Here is a 20,257-nt window from a genome sequence, read left to right on the forward strand (position 1 = left end):
GTTTTCAAACTCTTAAACATGTATTTCATTTTTTGTTTCCATTTTTCAAAACAATGTTAGAATTAAAAAAAAAATCTTGCGAAACTGTGTTGTATTGATGTTTTCTATATGCAGGGATGCCATTTATGTTTTAGGGCGAGATTATTTCTAAAACGATTTTATTTAACTTAAGCATAAAAAAGAATGGTGCCGTACTTCATTATTTTGGTCCCATGTCTAAATCATTGACATCGTTAATGTATCCCCTGCATATGTAAATGAAAAACTTTTTGTACTTAATTAATGTTAATAAACATATACATGCAACAATGCTTGCGGGAGTGTTTGCGTCTATCTTGAAAGAAGTGCAAAGACCTCATTCACTGCGCAAAATTACACAGACCAGAAATATCACCTTTGGCTTTGGACACAATACTCTTTGCATATCTTCCGCACTGTTATAGCTTATGTCATGAAATGTGGTAAACTTATTGTATTTTTCTGAATCCTCAGGAATTAACAGTTGGTAAAAACTATCGCTTATGGCATACACAGATTGAACATTACTAGGTTGGTGCTGAGGAGAAAATACAAGTAGCAAAAATTTAGGTTTATGATGAAGACCCACATCATAAGCTTTATGCTAAATATATGAGTGTACCTGTCACTTTATGTGTGAGACAAAAAATAAACAACAAAATACTTATTATCATGAATTTTACTGTTATCAACAAGAATTGTTTTACCAGTAAATAATTTACCAAACCATATTTAAATAAAATATAATCAAATATTTTTCACCTGAATTTAATTACATTATTTCGTTTATTTTCATTTCATTTAATTCATTTTCATGTTTTGAAAGTAAAGATATTCAGTCATTATGGAATGTGGCATTAAACATATAGACAGCAGCTGCGTATTGCATGTGAATGAGGCAGTTTCCACATGAATATGATTATAAAATAACAACCCGATTATTAAACTGCATATACATTCCAATTGATTAAAGTCAAGTTTTTGTATGTTCAAGCTTATAAACAAAATAACACATTCAGTATCATGTTCATTTATACCCTTATCTTCTCGCCATTGTTTCTGTGCACTCAACACATGTAGTATTAGACACACTGTTATTGCATATATTTGGTAAGTTCCTACCACGCGTTTGTTAGTTAAAAAACACGCTCAGTCATGGCACTAAATGTCAATGAGTTGACCTCATCAAAGATGTAGAACCAAAAAAAATACTCCACTCATCCAGTACGCCTTCTATGAAGAAATAATAACAAGCAGTCATCAAATAAAATGAATACCGTATCCTACACTTTCGCTTCTTATATGGTCTTCAAAAAATTAATCAGAGACAGTTGACAAGACTAAACTTCCGCTTTTCGCTTATTTGCAATTAATTCAAAGTGTCAGCATAATGTGCAAAATAATAATGGTAATACACAACATGGTCTCAGGTGAGTCAAATGAATTTTTAGGCAAGGATTATTAATTATAGGTATAAGTTCAAGTGTACAACACACTCTTTTGTAATAAAAATATTGCAAAGTGTGCTACTGGCACTGCATTATGCACATTTATATTTAAGCAAAAATTAACATTCATTTATATAATAAACAAGAAATCTGATACTTAAAAACAACTTAGTAGATATTGTTTGATGTACAATGTATTACTCAAAGTCATCTTCACACAATGAGACAACACAATGGTCTCTAAACAGAGTGTGCTTTTTAATTGTGGCATACATTTTATGAATTAATACTAGTACTAGAAATACAGAAAAAAACGTCTAGAGCTGCCTGGGAACTATCATTTTTAATATCAACAATTCATTTGACATGCCTGATTGCAAATTGTTAATTTCACTATTCTTTCACATTGTTTTCACACCTGATATTTGTTATGCTGAATATTCTTTTTGCTTACAGACATACAGAGTCTCTTCACAATAATTGCAGTTTCTTTACAGTCCACTAACGTTGAACATTACAGAGTCACAATTGCTAATGTTTCAGTCCCGGTCAAGCTTTATAGGTCCAGGCTTCGTTGTTGAGTACAAAACACGCAGTCAGTTTTGCTCAGCAGAATGCTGCATGGAATGAGTGAAGTCCAGCATTTGAGAGAGCAGCTTCTAAATGAAAATCAAAGAGAATCCATAAAATGTACATATGAATTAGTCTATTTCCAATGTGTATGTAAAAACAGTTTGATTTTTACAGTTTGAAACAGTTTGGTACGAAAATGATCGAGTATGAGTCGGAGATGCAATATTGTTTACAATCACAACGTAACTTAATACATCACAAAAGAAAGGGTCTTTAGAATAATCACGTAGAATATACTCAAGAAATAACTCCAAAACTTAATAAAATGATAACTTTTATGTTCCATTAGTTTGACCTTAAATTTAAAATCGGCGAAATATTGTATGTGCCGAAAACAGTTCCCATGTTATCAAAGGTAATCTTTAGCAATATTATATAGATTGATGTTTTATGTAACCAAACGCAATATTTTAATTGAATAATGACTTACCAATCGAGTACATTCCATTAATTTATTAAATTTCAACAATGTAAACATCCACCAGAGTATGTCAGTTTCAATTTGTACTTCTTTCTGACGTATTTACGAAAGCAGTGACGTCTTACGAAAGCAGTGACGTCACACAGACATGTATAGTTGTCGACGAAAGAAACGCGGCCGTTCATGTTGTGAACAAATTAAACTTTTAAACAATTGTTTATTTGTGTAAAGGGATAATATTAACTATAGAATATTGGGTTCATTTAAGAAGTTAATTCGAAACTAATCTTATTCGGTATTGTAAACCGGAAGTACGCAAATAATTTAGACGGGTTATCTTTTTCAAGATTTTGTTAACAACATCTATAGATTGGTTACCTCCCCTTATCTATCGTTACTCTATATAGGGATCGGGGGCCGTATTCACCAACAATTCTTTAGCAATTCTTAGACTTGAAAATAAAGAAAATTCTTAAGTCTAAGAAAAAATTCTTAAGTCTTATTCACGAACTCATTTTGTTAAAGAAAATTCTTAAGAATAAAGAATTTTCTTTAAAATTCTAAGAATGCTTCGGGGCATTCTTAGAATAATTCTTTAAGCTTCCAAGATGGCCGTTCGCGTTATGCGTTACGCCAATATCTTGTTTGAAAACGTCGAAAATGTCCCGCGTAGAAGATTGTTTGACAGAGAAAATCCTCTAGACGGTTTGTCGGAAATGGAGGTTTATAGGAGATACCGATTTATTCCGGCAACTATACTGACCTTATTAAATTTGGTCGCCGATTCTCTGGACTTTGGAACGCTGCGGAATTCTCCTCTCCTGCCGATCCAGCAGCTGTGCATATTTCTTCGTGCCATGGCGACTGGATCCTTCCAACTAGTCGTAGGAGACACTGTTCGAGTCAGTCAGCCATCCGTATCAAGATGCTGCCGACGAGTTGGACGAGCAATAGCTCGACTAGCTCGCCGTTACGTACGGTTTCCTGACAGGGAAGAGTGCAAAACTCTAAAATCCAGATTTCAGTCCATTGCTGGTGAGTGCCAGATTTGTGTTTGTCTAAATGACCTTGACTGAGAACATTTATCCAAGGGAAATCATTCACTTGCACTTCATTTTTGTGGGGGCATTGTCGTCGTTATTGCATAAACAACATACGCAGTTAGGACCAACAATTTTTTTATGTGATTTTTTTTAATCAAATGATTTATACACTATTTTTATTCAGTAATTTTTATCACTGTATCCATTTCATGTTTTGTATGATACATTCTGCATTATGCCAAATGCAAGTTCACAGAAAGGTGAAGCATACGTTAATTGAAGGGCGATGTCACCGGAGTTTAGTCCAAAGTGGATACTTCTCTCATGTCGTTTATTCACAGTTATTGTAATATTATATATCTTCATTCTTAACTGAAAATGACATTTTGATAATTACGACATTGTGGTTATTAATCTGCCGTTAAGCGTTATCGATCAAAATGAGAATATAAGTATTTATTATGTGTGTTTCTCTAAGAGTTTTATGTATAGCTTGGTACATTATGCAATTATGCCTAGGGCAAGTTCACAGGGGATAGAGGCCTAGCATATATAAACATAAGGGTGATGTCACCCGAGTTTAGTCCAAATTGAATCTTTGTTTCATTATGTTCCTAATTCGCAGTTATTGTAATATTATATCTTCACTCTTTACTGTAAATGCCATTTTGATATCACTCCATGGAATATAACAGTGTTATGATTAAATAATTATACATTTATGTACCCTTCTTTTAATCTCAATTCACTCTTGGTTTTAGCATGGTATCCTCCACACCTGCATATGTATCTGTCTTTGTAAAGTCCCCCCTCAAAGGATGTGTGGGATTTTAACAACGCTGTTAGTCTTCCCATCAGTCTGTAGGTCCTCAATACCTATTTTATTTCCGCTCCATGTCTATAAGACCATTTTTTGCAGATTTTATTACAAATGGTACTCCAATGTTACGGGAATTAAGATGTTGTGCTGAAGAAATGATTCAGTCATGCCAGCTGAATTTCATTTACCTGTCCTAAATAAATGAACATAATTGTTAAATAATAATCTTATTGATTATTCAGGATTTCCAAATGTAATCGGACTGATTGATGGAACTCATGTTCGCATTCAAAGGCCAAAGAACCACGAAGCCGATTTCATAAATAGAAAAGGCTACCATTCTTTGAACGTGCAAGTATGTTATCTTGTTTGCTTTTGTCACAACAAAGTTTTTCAGTACTCATAATTATGTTTTTTTTTTATCACTGATGTATGACAATAACTAATATTAAATATTCTATTTTCAATAGCACTAACATTATTCACTATGATATCAGTATAATTAAAAATTAATAGTATAATAAATTATGTATTATTATTTTATATTTAGATGGTATGTGACCACAGCAAAAAAGTGAGGAGCTTAACAGCTAAATGGCCAGGAAGCACACATGATGCGAGAATATGGAGAGAGTGTCATCTACGGAACCAGTTCGAACAAGGTAGCTATATATCAGATACACATGTCTATGGTTATGAGTCATAACTTATGACTAAGCAAATTACATACAACTTGTGTCATAAAGGGTTAAATACATTTAACACAATACAATAGGATTTAATTAACATGATATGTTTTATGAATAATTAAAATACTTTAGTCTGCCCGCCCGCCGACATTCAGAAATCTGATAACTACTTTTTTCCTTCTGAAAACCTGGTTAAAACGGATAAACACTTGTGTCATTTACCTTTGACCTCAAAATTGCTAAGCGTTTACACGTTGACTAATTTTATTAACAAAAGAATGTTTTATTTCTGAACAGGAGCTCATAATGGCTTCATTCTTGGAGACTCTGGGTACCCATGTACACCCTACCTGATGACTCCTTTCCGAACCCCCGAAGCACAGAATCAAGAGCAGTTTAATCTTGCTCTGTGCAAAACAAGAGTGCTTGTGGAGCAGACCTTTGGTATTATAAAAAGAAGATTCGCAATACTCCATTACGGGAAAAGGACTGACTTGGCGACAGCAGTGACCTATATCACTGCGTGTGTAGTTATGCACAATTTTGGAATTGAACATGGGGATATCCTTGAAGAGGATTATTTGGATGATGTTTTTGAAGAACAAGTTTATCATGAAAATGTTGAAATAAATGCAAACCATGTTGGTAACATTGTAAGGCAACAACTAGTTCAGAGATTTTTCAATTAAATAAAATAATGTACTGAGTTAAACTTCTCTAAACAGTGTGATGAGTTAAACTTCTCTAAAAAGTGTGATGAGTTAAACTTCTCTAAAAAGTGTGATGAGTTAAACTTCTCTAAAAAGTGTGATGAGTTAAACTTCTCTAAAAAGTGTGATGAGTTAAACTTCTCTAAAAGTGTGATGCGTTTAACTTTTAATAGTCTTTAACTGTACTGTACTATGTGTGAATTAGTCTCATAACTTTTAAGATTGTACAAAGCTGTTTCCACTGTTTTCCAGATTTTAGTGGAGACTTTGTTATTTTAAAGAGAGGTAACTCTGTAGTTCATCTTACAGTTTCTGTAATTTTAACTCAGGGGTAAGCTCCCTTTCATTTCACTGCACTTTTTATCTTGATGTAATGTTCTAGTCAACTATTTATCAACATTTTATGTTTAACACAAACACTTTCTCAGTCAACATGATGTAATAATTTTGGTTATAAGACAAGATGAATAACATTTAACTTTAAAAATAACATGTATGTCTTTACTATGGAGCGGTTTTCATGTCAAAATTGTAATGCACATTATTACAAACTTGTTATGCTTGTTTATAATATTTTATGAACAATGTTATTCCAACACTTTTGAAATGTGTGTAAATGTACTTTTCTTTCGGTAATTTTCATTTAAGCTTTTCAATTGTTGTGCTATGAATTTGTCTGTTTAAGAACGGCAATTTGCAATATTGAAACCTCTTATTGCCTAATTCTAAACTGTAACATGTTTTCCTGTGTCAAGTTCTAATTCTACCCAAGAACGTGACTTTATTATGTTGTAAAATTAATATGTATACTTTCTAAGTACGGTTCTACTAACCCTACCCAGGAAACTTGATTATGTTCTCATTGAATTCATGTATTTCTGTGTCAAGTACTGGTTCTACCCAGGAACATGACTTTATTATGTTGTAAATATGTTGTTAAATTAATATGTATACTTTGTAAGTATTGGTACTACTGGTTATAATAACCATACCCAGGAAAATTACTTGATTTATTGTTATATTCAATTAATATGCATTCATAATGAGTACTGGTTCTACCCAGGTTTTTTGTCTGAAACTATTAAAATTATTACACACATCAATGTAATAATATTACAGACACTCACTTGTTGTTATCAATATTGCCTTGAGCTAAGCAAAAAGACTTTTCAAACACAAAAATTAATTTGCATGTGTATTTTTATATTCATGAAAGTATCCTTTGGTACGTCTACCATAAAATAATTAGCTTACAAGAATTACGGCAAACAAGCATGCTTATCTATGTTTTAGTTATAAATCTAGCGGTCTGTGAGATAAATCATAACAAAACTTAAATTAAGTTGTGATATTCTGAAATTTATTATGAATAAAACATCCAGAAAATCTGTGAAATATGTAGTACTAGATAATCACTAACAGAAAATGCAATTACAGTACAAACAAGATATTTTTACTAACAAATATCCACAGCAATTTATTGTTACTGCAAATAGTTATATTTAATTAAACAAGAGAACAACAGAAATGGTAGTTTACAAACATAATTGTCTAATAAGGTACACGAATGGCTGATACCAGCAATAATTCAAACAAATACACTTATAGATAGTAAGCTATTTGAATATTGGCAACAGCAGTGACATATATTACTGTATAAAATGTTGACATATATGGATACCATGTTGGTAACATTGTAAGACAACACTTAGTCAACAGGTTTTTACAATTTAAACAAATAATGAAAAGAATAACATCCATCTATTTAAGTAAGAATAACATTCATCTTCTCAAGTAAAATGACAAATTTATATTAACAAGGGCTGTTTGTAAAACATGCATGCCCCCCATATGGGCTGTCCATTGTAGTGGCAGCCATTGTGTGAATACGATTTCTGTCACTGTGACTTTGACCTAGTGACCTGAAAATCAATAGGGGTCATCTGCGAGTCACTATCAATTTACCTATGAAGTGTCATGATCCTAGGCAAAAGCGTTCTTGAGTTATCATGCGAAAATCATTTTACTATTTCGGGTCACCGTGACCTTGACCTTTTGACCTCAAAATCAATAGGGGTCATCTGCAAGTCATGTTCAATCTACCTATGAAGTTTCATGATCCTAGGCGTATGCGTTCTTGAGTTATCATCCGAAAACCATTTTACTATTTCGGGTCACCGTGACATTGACCTTTGACCTAGTGACTTCAAAATCGATAGGGGTGATCTGCAAGTCATGATCAATCTACCCATGAAGTTTCATGATCCTAGGCGTATGAGTTCTTGAGTTATCATTCAAAAACCATTTTACTATTTCTGGTCACCGTGACCTTGACCTTTGACCTAGTGACCTCAAAATCAATAGGGGTCATCTGCGAGTCATGATCAATGTACCTATGAAGTTTCATGATCCTAGGCCCAAGCGTTCTTGAGTTATTGTCTGACAACCACCTGGTGGACGGACCGACCGACCGACAGACCGACTGACCGACATGAGCAAAGCAATATACCCCCTCTTCTTCGAAGGGGGGCATAAATATCAGCGACATAGACCTATTCAGGTACACAGATAAAGCTTCTTTATAATTACTGGTAACATTTTACATTAATCAACCTGGGTCCGTATTTACAAACCAATTCTTAGACTTAAGAATAACAAATAGACTTAGAACCAAGAAGATTACACCCAGCATTTAAAGATATACATTCTACCACTGGTGATTATGTCATTAACAATGTTTTACATGAAGTATGATGTTGATAGAGGTGGTATATGCCATGTTTGACTTAAAATTCAAGCCATACTTGAATATTCTTATTAACAGAATCTTATTTATTCATAGACTTAAGTCAAACAAGCAAATTCGTTAAATTGATATCCCCCGCCTAACTGGTGCTTTGTCACATAAAAAAGCATTTTTTCAAGATACAAAGGGCCATAACTCCATTATTAACCGGTGGTGTACAATGCCATATGGCAAGCATCATCCTCTTTTCCATATATATACTCATACCGAGTTTCAATGAAATCCGCCAAAGCACTTCCAAGATATGGCTCCGGACACAAAAGTGCCGGATGGACAGCCGGCCGGACGGACAACGCCTAAACAATATCCCTCTGCCCCTGGCGGGGGATAAGAACTGTTTGTGAATATGAGCCTATATATTTCTATATTTATAATATTTCTTACAAAAAATCTATTAAGAAAACAGCGTAGACCCAGATGAGACGCCACATGATGTGGCGTCCCATCTGAGTCTACGCTGTTTGCCAAGGCCTTTTTTCTAGACGCTAGGCATAAATGGGTTAAATAATGAAAAGAAGAACATCCATCTACTCAAAAATAACTTCAAAACTTTGTGTAAAAATATCAATAATAACAATTTGGATGGCATCATTTGAGATTGTAGATTTAACCCTTTCCCACTTAGAAGCAAAGTGAAAATGGCTATGGGCAAATAGCATAAAACCAGAACAGCCTGAAACTCGCAGGCTGTTCAGGTTTTATGCTGTTTGCTGCTCATCAGTATCTAAGGTTTGGATATGAAGCCTTAACAACTTGAATCTAGTAATAAAGGTCTTAAATTAAATATAACTTTTTAAGGGACTACAAATGTGTGAAAATGCGTAACTAAGTGGTAAAGGGTTAACATTCATTGCTTGCTTTTAACATTTTAATTTCTTCTTCAATTTTTTGTGCCGTTAATCTGGCAACTTTCAGTTGTGCCAGTATCAATTGATTCTTCAATCTTAGATTTACTTGTTGCAGATGGATGTTCTTCTTTTCTGCTATTAGGTTGTCCTCAGCCAATTTGTTGAAACTTGCCCTAGCTGAAACAAATAACAACATTGTATTAAAATTTATAAGGTTTTTTGTTATCAATGCAAAAAATACCATAAATCATGGAATAAAAAAAAAGTTAAATTTGCTAAATCGATTTAACCTTCTTAATTATGTCCATTTCATGCATATCTCATAAAACGTATAGTGAAAACCATTTGAAGAAATGGCACATCAATTAATTGCTTTATAGGTTGCCGTGGTGTAATGGATATGGTGTCCGCCTAGCGACCGGGAGGTCACGGGTTAGATCCCAACTGTGGGAGCTTTCTTTAGATCTCCCCCATAGACACCAAGTACTGGTTCTAGTCCCAGGAAACAGACTCGAGAGTGTTTATATAAGCCTTAGGCTTTCGAAGCAATCGAGCTGAAATAAATAGGTTTAAATTAAAATTAAGTAATTGCTTGTTCACATTTGTCATATTGACATAATAACATTTACATATTTCATTACCTGCATCAAAAGCAGTGCTTCTTGAACATTGACTTACACAAGTTTAGTTATTGTTGTTAATCTAATTTATGTGTATGTAGTGTTCCATGCTTCAGTTCCATGTCTCATTTATAAATATTTGTCATTTTTGTGTGTGTTCCATGATTCAGTTCCATGAATAATATACAGGTTAATTATCTATATGTTGCTAGCATTGAAAGATTTGCAAAAATGGAATATTATAATACATATAAATGTACATGTGAATAATAAATAATTGTTTACCTCTTTTACTCTGGTTTTTGTTGGCCATTTTCATTGATTTGGTATTGGTCTCTGTAAAACAATTATTCAATCATAGGAATCCTGAAAGTGCATTGAAATAGATTTTGCAAAAATTAAACCTCACTTTCATACCTGCACTTTGGTGTGGAATCGACCTAACTAGCTTGTGACCCCACACAATTACATGGATAACATAAATGATGTTGCATTCAATTGGAAAGTTATATTTCAATGTTTCATTTTTTTATTTTTGGAAAAAACACAGTGATATTAAATGCTTCATATGATAGGGATGAATTGAATATGTATGCATTTGGTGAAATAATGTTCTTATAATACTCACTGGTCCCTGATGAGCATGGCCCAGCTTCATCTTCCACTGCACGTTGGAATACACTTGACGTCTTCTGAGCTCCTAGTCCTTCAAATATAAAACAATTTTTGTTTTTAATGAATATAATGAAAATAAAAGTAATGCACCCCTTCATGTATTATTAACAAAGTTTATCATAAAACTAAGTTAACTCAAAGGCTAAAATTCTTGGTGACTTTTGTTTAATTTAAAATGGACTTTTTCAACCAATTTACCTATTTGTCATGAATTTACTTACGCAATGTTCATACTTTAATAAGTTTTTCATATTTATTTTTCATTCACCAAAAAATTAACATAAAAATAAGGCCCCTGTCACTTACCTCTTTCATCTATCTTGAACGTCATGCAAGTGCTACCATCTGTGTAATAAACGAAGCAAAATGATCTAGTATTTAACAACAATATTAAAAAAATGTATATATTATCATATAAAAGATATTTTGCTCAACTACACATAGCTTTGGCACCCCATTTTAACAATATTACAAAGTGAGTAATGAATTGATAGAAATTTATTAACATGCTATGTTTAATACAAAAGCTCTCTCCATTCACCATCATGTAATTAACCAAGATGAAGAGCATAATCTACATTAATTGTTTACCTATTGGCATCTTGCCCAGTTCAATTATGTTGATTGAAGCACCCTCTGGAGCTAAGAAAATAAAGCCATACATATAATTTTAAAACATTTTACAGTTTATAATTAACAATCACACATCACTTTTAACATGGACTGAAAACAATACCAACAAACAGACTAAGGTGAGTTATGATGAATCTTTAATAACATACTTTTCTAATGCACTTAAAAATGATATGTATTTCATTCTGGTCATAAATTAATAGTATCTTTGTTAAACATTAACTTCATTGAAGAATGAATACCAAAGCATAATGCCAAAAAAAAAATGATATTATAATAATAAAAAATGACAAATGGTATTATATTCTATATAAACTGTACAAACCATCAGTGTCAATTGCATTGGGGACCCCTGCCACAGAGGCGGAATCCCCAAAATGCTGAAGGAGAATCCCCTCCGGAATGGTGAACTCTTTCACCCGGGGCCCTCCTCCAGTGCCTGGCCTCCTCATCTCATCATTTTTTGTCTTTGCTATAGTTATATTGAGAAGAAACTGTGTAATTTAAGAGTCCAAAATAAACATAAGGAGCAAAAAGGAGCAAAAGTTACACCAATGTTTGATTTAATGCTATTTTTAGCAATTTTCATGTATCTTGATTTGCACAGTATGTACATTAAGTATGCTGGACCGGTGATAATAGCAATGTACCAGATAGTTATTAATATAACAATGTTTAAAATTTCATAAAATTCCTCAATATATATAATATAATTATTGATTTTTCAACAACATTATTACATGTACATAATAGGCTTACAATATAATCATGAACCTACATGTATAACAAAAAATCAATTACAAATTTCAGCTAATTTTTACACAGTAACTATGATGTTTCACTTTTCATGTGAAATACAATAAATGTGGAACATTTTATCTTCATTACATAAGAAGCAGCAAGAAAAATAAGACAGGAGTACATCTCTTAAATTTCACTTACTTTTGTCTTTCATGTTATAGTATTTTTTCTTCACCTCTGAACCTGCGCGCTTATAGGTGGAAAATTGGCTGAAATAAATGGAATGCAATTAGGTACATTTTTTAAAATCAGAAATTGAGTCTAAGAAATGATTTGTTTATTCCTCAAAACATTTTTCCACATTGCAATCTACATTTCATGTGTGTTTGACACAAACAATTTTGTTGATGAATTATTAACAAATGAATTAGTAGAAATACATCATTAATGAAAAATGACACAATATGGGTTTAGTTGAATATTTTGGAATATTTGAAACCGGGTAGCACAATATTTTTACCATAGTGAAGCATTATAACTTTATATTATGGTAAATATTTTGTGCTCAAATCATCTACTGCTTTTTATATTTATGTCACATATTATTTAACATTCTGTTCGTTTTTAAACATTGCACAAATTAAAAATTTTATTATAATCAATAATTAAAAAACAAAATAATGAATTAACTGTACAAATATTCCTTCTGCTAGAATTTCCAAAATTTGGAAAATTGATAACACCAAAAGTACAAACCAGTTTAGAACATTTGCCACGGCTTCCCAGCCTCTCCTTCGAACCTCTCCAATTTTGAGTGCGCCACAACCGGTCATTGGGCCGAACAGGACATCATAGTTTTTAATTATTTCCTGGGCTATTACAGTTTCCTCCTGTTCGGACCAACGATTTCTACTAGTAGCAACGTTAGCGTTGTTGTCCGCCATCTTGTATGTTGTGACAGAAGACACGTAAACGGTTCCGAGTTTTATATGCGTTAACGAAAATGCCGGGTACCAAGGTCGCTTACATCAATAACAAATAATTCTTAGTAAAGAACGCTAAAAATAGCGTTGGTGAATACCGATAAAGAATCGACCTAAGAACGTTCTTAGAAAAGTAAAGAATAAAGAATTTTCTTTATTCTTTATTCTCAAGTAAAGAATTGTTGGTGAATACGGCCCCGGTACAAGCTAATTTTACCGGTCCAAATTTGGTCCGGTTATTTTTGGAAACATATCGCGAGATTATACGAGGTTCGGGGGAAGTAATCCGTGTACCATTTCCAAACCGGAAACAAAACATTTCCCGAACTTTTTGACAGCTGACAGGTAAGAATAAAAGCTCGTTCTAGTTAAAGCGGGTATATACGATTTTTATATGTGTTTTATTGTAATATATTGATAAAATATGTAACAATTACACAAAATAGGCAAGAAAAATTATACATTAAAGCCGAATTTCATAAAATGCATTAAAGACAAATAAGCGGCCCGAGCCGATTCTGACGTACATATTTTCCTACAATAACCGAAGCATTCGTCTTTGTATTAGGATTGGAGTGAGTGTTCGTGTGTCGTATGAATAGATATCGTTGCAGCAATTCAAATAAACCGTTAAACTAAGTTTAGATTCACATCGTACATGTATGATATACCTGCTGACGAATTCGGCTGTACAGCCTTTTTCGATTTCAGAATTAAATATCTGGCTTATTTAGCATTTTTCGACACATGTTCTTCTTAACTTTTATTTTAGTTTATATTGAAATATATGTATAATAAGTTTTTTACACATTTTATATTAATTAATAAATATTTGACAAGATCGTATATACCCGCTTTAAATAAGATTTATAGATATTATTCGATGTATATACATAGTGAAGTAACGCCAAGGAAAGTTAATAAACGTGAGATCTGTGCTGTTTGTAAGGATGAAAAGTGACGTCGATAGTATACATGACGTCGCGTGCATGTTAGCGGATAAACGTTAACGTCATGAATTCCCGACAGTAATAAACAACGCTCTGATTGGTCTTCGCGTTATCCAATTAAAATCGCCGATACATTAGCCTGTACCTGTTGTATATTATAGTCAACGGTTATATTCAACGGGGAACCAGTTTACAACATCTATAGATTGGTTACCTCCCCTTATCTATCGTTACTCTATATAGGGATCGGTACAAGCTGATTTTACCGCGGTGCATTCGTGTCGCTCATCTCGCGGTGTTCGGACGTATTTTTCGCACCTAGGCATTTTCCTTGCGTTAGGTTAGGTCGTGTAATTAAGCGGATTATCTGGGAAATATTGGATTAATAAAATAAAATTGGATAATGCCCTAAACACGCCGAACAGAGACTAGAACTAAGTGCAGGGGTAATAGCGGCCTACAAAAACCCACTTATCATTAATCGCGACTCACTGTTGATGCCTCCAAGCGGAATCGCTCCTGTTGTGCGACTGCACGTGTTTAAATTTTTGCGCGACACGGGCTACTTAGATAAAATATAATATTCCGTTGGACTATTAGCGGTAGATAGAAATAACAACACATACCGTCAGTTATATACTGCTTCATGTATTCAAATTAATAATAGCAATCTTATGTACTAATGACGGGCGGGACTCGGACGATGGTCACTTCGGTGTGCACCATATGGCCACTCGTCTGGGCCCGAACTGAACCTAACCATATTATCCCGGCCCTATAGGAAAATTAAAATAAATAAATAAATAAAAACTCAGATCAATAATGGCAACTTTATGTACTAATGACGGGTGGGTCTCGGACGATGGTCACTCCGGTGTTGTCCATATGGCCACTCGTCTGTGCCCGGCTCGAACTTATATACTATTATTAATTAATTTGATTCTAAAACTGTACCGTAAAACAATCCATGATATATGTAATTTTAAAGATTCCATTAATAATGACTATCTTATGTACTTATGACAAGAGGAAAATTGCATCAACAAATAAATAGATATAGAAACACTGCATATAATGTGCACGCCGAGAACCTATATTTGTATTTGGGGTCCAAATGTACTTTGGATTGGTAGTACATTACAATGCAGTGTCCAATAACACCTTGTTGACGTCAATACATAAATAAACAATACTATAAACAAGGCAAAGATGAGGGAGCTGTCTATAACGAACGTTCGCGGTTTCCTCGTCTGCGCTTTATGATATATAGGAAAATTACACCAATACATAAATAGATAAAGACTAATAATACTAAAACGACGGAAGGGTACGTCCCCCCCCCCCCCCAATACATATGTCACTTGGCCCCTTTCGACCACTATGGATAAGCTCTAAGCCTTCTTTTACAACCAAATAGCGCTCTAGGTAACAAAACCCAGGGTTCCGCGAGACCCTCGCTTTCCTTCTCTTAAGCTGTAATCAGCAACAACGACGAAGGTAGGGGAAAAGCTCACAGACAACATACTTCCACGCAGGATCGGAAGACGCAGTAAGTGCGCACGTGGGCAAATTTACTCACAGTGCAACCCCTATAGGTGTAAATATTGTTGTAATTAAATGTGATTAGCTAACATTTTCCCCATATGTACAAGACTTAAACATGTTGAGTAGAGCGTGTCGGCTGGGCCAGAGGGCGCGCCTGAAGAGATATCTCTCGCCCGTGCACTCTGGCTCCGTTGACATGACATCCGTGCACTCTGGCCCCGTTGACATGACATACCCAACATGACAAAAATAAAAATAAAAAGAGAATGGTGACGGTATTTGTTGTTGTTGTTTCCCCTACTGTAGCGTAGGTGATGTTTTCTTGTAGAGTAGTGTAAGTTTTTTCCTTGCATGCCTGTGCCTTGTTACGTTTGACGTTGAATTGTAAACCTTGTATTGCTAACCTGCACGTATTACCCTTGTCACTATGAGGATCAGATCGAATTAGAGGGATGGGCAGCATTAACATCCCAGATCTATTCCCTCCTGAACAAAATGCACTAATACATATAATTACCATCTGTGTAACCACTAGCAATATAAACAGGAAGAAGAACGTGCGCTCTCTCTCTCTCTCTCTCTCTCTCTCTCTCTCTCACAAAAACAAATACAGGCGCGTGAAAATTGTGTCCCAAAGAAAGAAAGTGTAGAACCAGATATTGTCCTCCCTGTACCACCAACAACCAACCAGTCATCTCGGTCCAACCACACAAACGCAGCCCCTTTTCTACTATATTAAACTTCAAAACTATTCTGACCCTTGCAACACCATTAAACACCTGACAATATCCAACAGCACAACAGAGAGAGCCCATGTGAATTTACACCAAGACACAGGGCAATAGAGTAATATCTGTACTAATCTATGTTTATGTACTAACAAGTCCTCCGCGAGGGACGTTAAACGGGGGTGCAGTGTATCGGTGCTGTACACCGGGCACTTAAAAGAACCAGGGGCGCCTCTGGAATCGGGGCGCCCTCTGTATCCCGCTCGAACCCCCACTAACACCTCTTGGGGCGGAGAGCACAAAAACCACACACAAAATATAAGGAATTAACATTAATGCCAATAAGGATAATGATAATCTAGAGATAATAGGAATACTGCAAAAATCATTTTGATAAAAGGCAAACCACTGCATAATCCATAAAAAAAAGAAAAAAAAAAAAAAAAAAAAAGAGCATCTAGTCACATTAAGGTCTCATTGGCAATCGTGCTATGGGGGCAGGTCGATACATCTGTAGTCGAGAAGACGCTGGACGACCTGTAAATAAATCTCAAATACACACACACAATTTTACCGGTCCAAATTTGGACCGGTTATTTTTGGAAACATATCGCGAGATTATACGAGGTTCAGGGGAAGTAATCCGTGTACCATTTCCAAACCGGAAACAAAACATTTCCCGAACTTTTTGACAGCTGACAGGTAAGAATAAAAGCTCGTTCTAGTTAAAGCGGGTATATACGATTTTTTATATGTGTTTTATTGTAATATATTGATAAAATATGTAACAATTACACAAAATAGGCAAGAAAAATTATACATTAAAGCCGAATTTCATAAAATGCAGCAAAGACAAATTAGCGGCCCGAGCCGATTGTGACGTACATATTTTCCTACAATAACCGAAGCATTCGTCTTTGTATTAGGATTGGAGTGAGTGTTCGTGTGTCGTATGAATAGATATCGTTGCAGCAATTCAAATAAACCGTTAAACTAAGTTTAGATTCACATCGTACATGTATGATATACCTGCTGACGAATTCGGCTGTACAGCCTTTTTCGATTTCAAAATTAAATATCTGGCTTATTTAGCATTTTTCGACACATGTTCTTCTTAACTTTTATTTTAGTTTATATTGAAATATATGTATAATAAGTTTTTTACACATTTTATATTAATTAATAAATATTTGACAAGATCGTATATGCCCGCTTTAAATAAGATTTATAGATATTAGTCGATGTATACACATAGTGAAGTAACGCCAAGGAAAGTTAATAAACGTGAGATCTGTGCTGTTTGTAAGGATGAAAAGTGACGTCGATAGTATACATGACGTCGCGTGCATGTTAGCGGATAAACGTTAACGTCATGAATTCCCGACAGTAATAAACAACGCTCTGATTGGTCTTCGCGTTATCCAATTAAAATCGCCGATACATTAGGCTGTACCTGTTGTATATTATAGTCAACGGTTATATTCAACGGGGAACCAGTTTACAACATCTAGAGCAATTTTCAATTTGCAATGCATTATGGGAAACAGGAAGTGTCACACAGGGAGGCAAACAGACGTATTTTGATCGTAGAAAATCATAATACAATAACATAGAGTACGATTCGCTACTTAATAATTACTGCCATGCCGTATTATTTCATGAGGAATGCATCTACGTGTCATATAGCGTTTATCGAAGTGTCTATGTGCTCCAGCACTCTATGATTTTCTATCGCGAAAATAGGTGACGGCAGAAATTATTTGACTTGTATCCCTATAAGGTAATGTCTCTTTGTATTTCAGAAAAGTGATACAAATAAACGGTCAACGCCCGCTTCGCGGGCGTTTGCCCGTATTAATATTGTATTTCATATTTTATTATGTCATACCAAATGTTTGGCAATTATTTGTGAAAATATTCACTTAATCACACTAAAAAAGGAAAAAAAATGTATAGAAATATTTAACAGCCATTGCTCACAATTATGTTAATTAAAATATCACAACACAAGGGAGAGATATATGTCAAATATTGTTGAGTAAATGTACTAGCAGAACAGTGACTACTCCCTCTCTCACTATAACATAAATTACTTTACGCTGGTTGCAACCATCAATATTTCAAACTGATGCATGCTAAATATTTACATAAAAAAATTATTAATCTCACCTGTTTCATCTTCTGTTTCCCATAAGTGCACAGGTCTCTGGAGCATTGAAGAACTGTGACTTTTCAAGAGTCCTGGTTGGAACCAGTTCTAGGTGTTTTTCGGCGTAAGCTGTATTAAGCCAGCTTTTCACCCTGACTTGACCTTTGTAAGTATCCAATAATATGCAAACAAAATTTCCCGCGGCTAGGTACGAATGAATACACTTCATTTATTCCATTGGCTGATTTGAGTATAACACCAGAACATTGGAAACATATCCGCGTCTTTGTAACACTGTTTTACTGCATGAAACAATTTTATCTCTAATGAAAAGGCTCAATAGATAGAACACAGGCTTTTTCCGCTCCATTTTGGGAAAACGCCACACTGGAATTTTGGGAATTTCGCGTCGTGAAAACCCCCATTTTGGGAAAAAAATTAATCGCAAAATTGGCTCAATTGGGAAAAATTATCGCATGTAAATAGTGTTTCTTATATTTCAAAGAAGCCGTTAACTGGTAAACAACGACTATTTTGATAACTTATTATTAAAATTTTACAAAATATTATGAACATGTGTGATAAGTGCAGGGTTTTAAATCTGAATTTAGGGAAAAGGCCTGGCCTTTTTTGATGTGAAAAAAATCGCGCGAAGGGCTGGATTTTGAGGAAAATAAGGAATGTCTTAAATAATCATTAACATATTTTACAGTTTTTAAAACAAATTCAAGGCAACAAAATATTTAATTATGCAATACTTTCTATTTTCTACACCGGATTAGGTAAACTTATATATTTTAAAGTTAAAAAAAAAAAAAAAAAAAAAAAATTTTTTTTTTTTTTGGAATTGGGAATTTTTTTTTTCAATTGGGAAAAAAACAACCAGATTTGCATTGGGAATGGGGCCGAATTTCGGACCCGTGGCATAGGGCGGAAAAAGCCTGGAACAGTTTTACAATCAATTTTCGACATAAATACAGTTTGTGCGTTCACCTTTTATTTTCAGAGAATTACCAGCGCAAAAGCGTTTATACTAAAGGCTATATTCTCATATTTAGTACTTACTTGCATTGCATTTCAACCCGCGAAAGTCAGAGTTTATATACAGTTCATCACCGGAGTTCGCAGAAGGGGTTGCGACCTTTTCATTGAAGGACAAAATTGGAATCTATGCTATTTTTGTCTGATGGAGTAAATAGTTCGTTTAGTCGCTTTATCAATATTTTAGGCACAGCTGTTGCCTTGGTCGAGTACAGTTGGCGTAAACAAGCCGTCGTTTCAGCAGCAGAATTGTTACCTAACTTTAATGCATTGCATTCCAATCCGCAAGGTATCAAGGTCAGTTTGCGGTCAGTTGCAGAAATCTTTATATAAACGCCGTCTCGTAAACTTTGTGCACTTGAAGTCTGTTTTGATCAGAAAGATACTAAATAAAGATATTCGGCAATATAATTGTGGTATGCCAATCATCGATTTTTAATATGTTTTCAACATTTGCATGATAAGGACCAATTTTGATAAAATTAATTAGAAATATTTATCCATTTTGACCAGTTTATTAAGCATGAGCACAATAATTCACTATACTATAATTATGCAATTAAATAAGATTCGAGTATTGCCGGCTGACCTATATGCACTCGTTTATTTTCATGTTTCTTGTGTTTTTCTATTCTGTAAATATAGACATCTGAGTAAAAATATCACATAAGCAAAATAAGCCACGAAATCTGGCGCAACACCCCGTAATTGATTTGCTTGTGATGTAGCTAAGAACTGCGCAGAAAAAAGGCATCC

The 20,257-nt window shown here is 34.3% G+C and overlaps 2 protein-coding genes and 1 long non-coding RNA gene across 4 annotated transcripts; 1 reads left to right on the plus strand and 2 right to left on the minus strand.

Annotated features, from left to right (window-relative positions):
* Window positions 1-770: 770 nt before the first annotated feature.
* Window positions 771-2,812, minus strand: LOC127877477 (uncharacterized). The gene is made up of 2 exons (XR_008048452.1): window positions 2,530-2,812; window positions 771-2,125 (listed from the first exon to the last, which is right to left on the minus strand). It is a non-coding gene; the product is annotated as an uncharacterized LOC127877477 (long non-coding RNA).
* Window positions 2,813-2,939: 127 nt separating this feature from the next.
* Window positions 2,940-5,922, plus strand: LOC127877478 (putative nuclease HARBI1). The gene is made up of 4 exons (XM_052423397.1): window positions 2,940-3,555; window positions 4,626-4,738; window positions 4,934-5,045; window positions 5,370-5,922. The coding sequence occupies exons 1-4, from the start codon at window positions 3,129-3,131 to the stop codon at window positions 5,759-5,761; spliced, it is 1,044 nt and encodes a 347-aa protein (XP_052279357.1). The 5' UTR covers window positions 2,940-3,128; the 3' UTR covers window positions 5,762-5,922.
* A 1,198-nt stretch (window positions 5,923-7,120) lies between these two features.
* Window positions 7,121-13,262, minus strand: LOC127877479 (uncharacterized). Of its 2 annotated transcripts, XR_008048453.1 has the most exons (9): window positions 12,862-13,262; window positions 12,307-12,374; window positions 11,690-11,836; window positions 11,323-11,373; window positions 11,038-11,076; window positions 10,685-10,762; window positions 10,342-10,392; window positions 8,031-9,613; window positions 7,121-7,885 (listed from the first exon to the last, which is right to left on the minus strand). XR_008048453.1 is itself a non-coding variant. In XM_052423398.1 (8 exons), the coding sequence occupies exons 1-8, from the start codon at window positions 13,047-13,049 to the stop codon at window positions 9,429-9,431; spliced, it is 807 nt and encodes a 268-aa protein (XP_052279358.1). In that variant the 5' UTR covers window positions 13,050-13,262; the 3' UTR covers window positions 7,121-9,428. The 2 variants fall into 2 exon arrangements, 1 of the variants encoding a protein (XP_052279358.1); XM_052423398.1 differs by having other exon boundaries at window positions 7,121-9,613.
* Between the last annotated feature and the right edge of the window lie 6,995 nt (window positions 13,263-20,257).

This window comes from Dreissena polymorpha, chromosome 4, assembly GCF_020536995.1.
Source record: "Dreissena polymorpha isolate Duluth1 chromosome 4, UMN_Dpol_1.0, whole genome shotgun sequence".
In the NCBI taxonomy this organism is placed as follows: Eukaryota; Metazoa; Mollusca; class Bivalvia; order Myida; family Dreissenidae; genus Dreissena; species Dreissena polymorpha.

What these genes read in the sequence shown, in the direction of transcription:
- LOC127877478 (XM_052423397.1), top strand. Translation starts at nt 3,129, where the DNA reads ATGGCCGTTCGCGTTATGCGTTACGCCAATATCTTGTTTGAAAACGTC. An exon ending in CAGATTTCAGTCCATTGCTG is followed by an intron (nt 3,556 to 4,625) that starts GTGAGTGCCAGA and finishes TTGATTATTCAG; the next exon opens with GATTTCCAAATGTAATCGGA. An exon ending in ACGGAACCAGTTCGAACAAG is followed by an intron (nt 5,046 to 5,369) that starts GTAGCTATATAT and finishes ATTTCTGAACAG; the next exon opens with GAGCTCATAATGGCTTCATT.
- LOC127877479 (XM_052423398.1), bottom strand. Translation starts at nt 13,049, where the DNA reads ATGGCGGACAACAACGCTAACGTTGCTACTAGTAGAAATCGTTGGTCC. An exon ending in CTATAACATGAAAGACAAAA is followed by an intron (nt 11,837 to 12,306) that starts GTAAGTGAAATT and finishes ATATAACTATAG; the next exon opens with CAAAGACAAAAAATGATGAG. An exon ending in ACTGGGCAAGATGCCAATAG is followed by an intron (nt 11,077 to 11,322) that starts GTAAACAATTAA and finishes TTTATTACACAG; the next exon opens with ATGGTAGCACTTGCATGACG.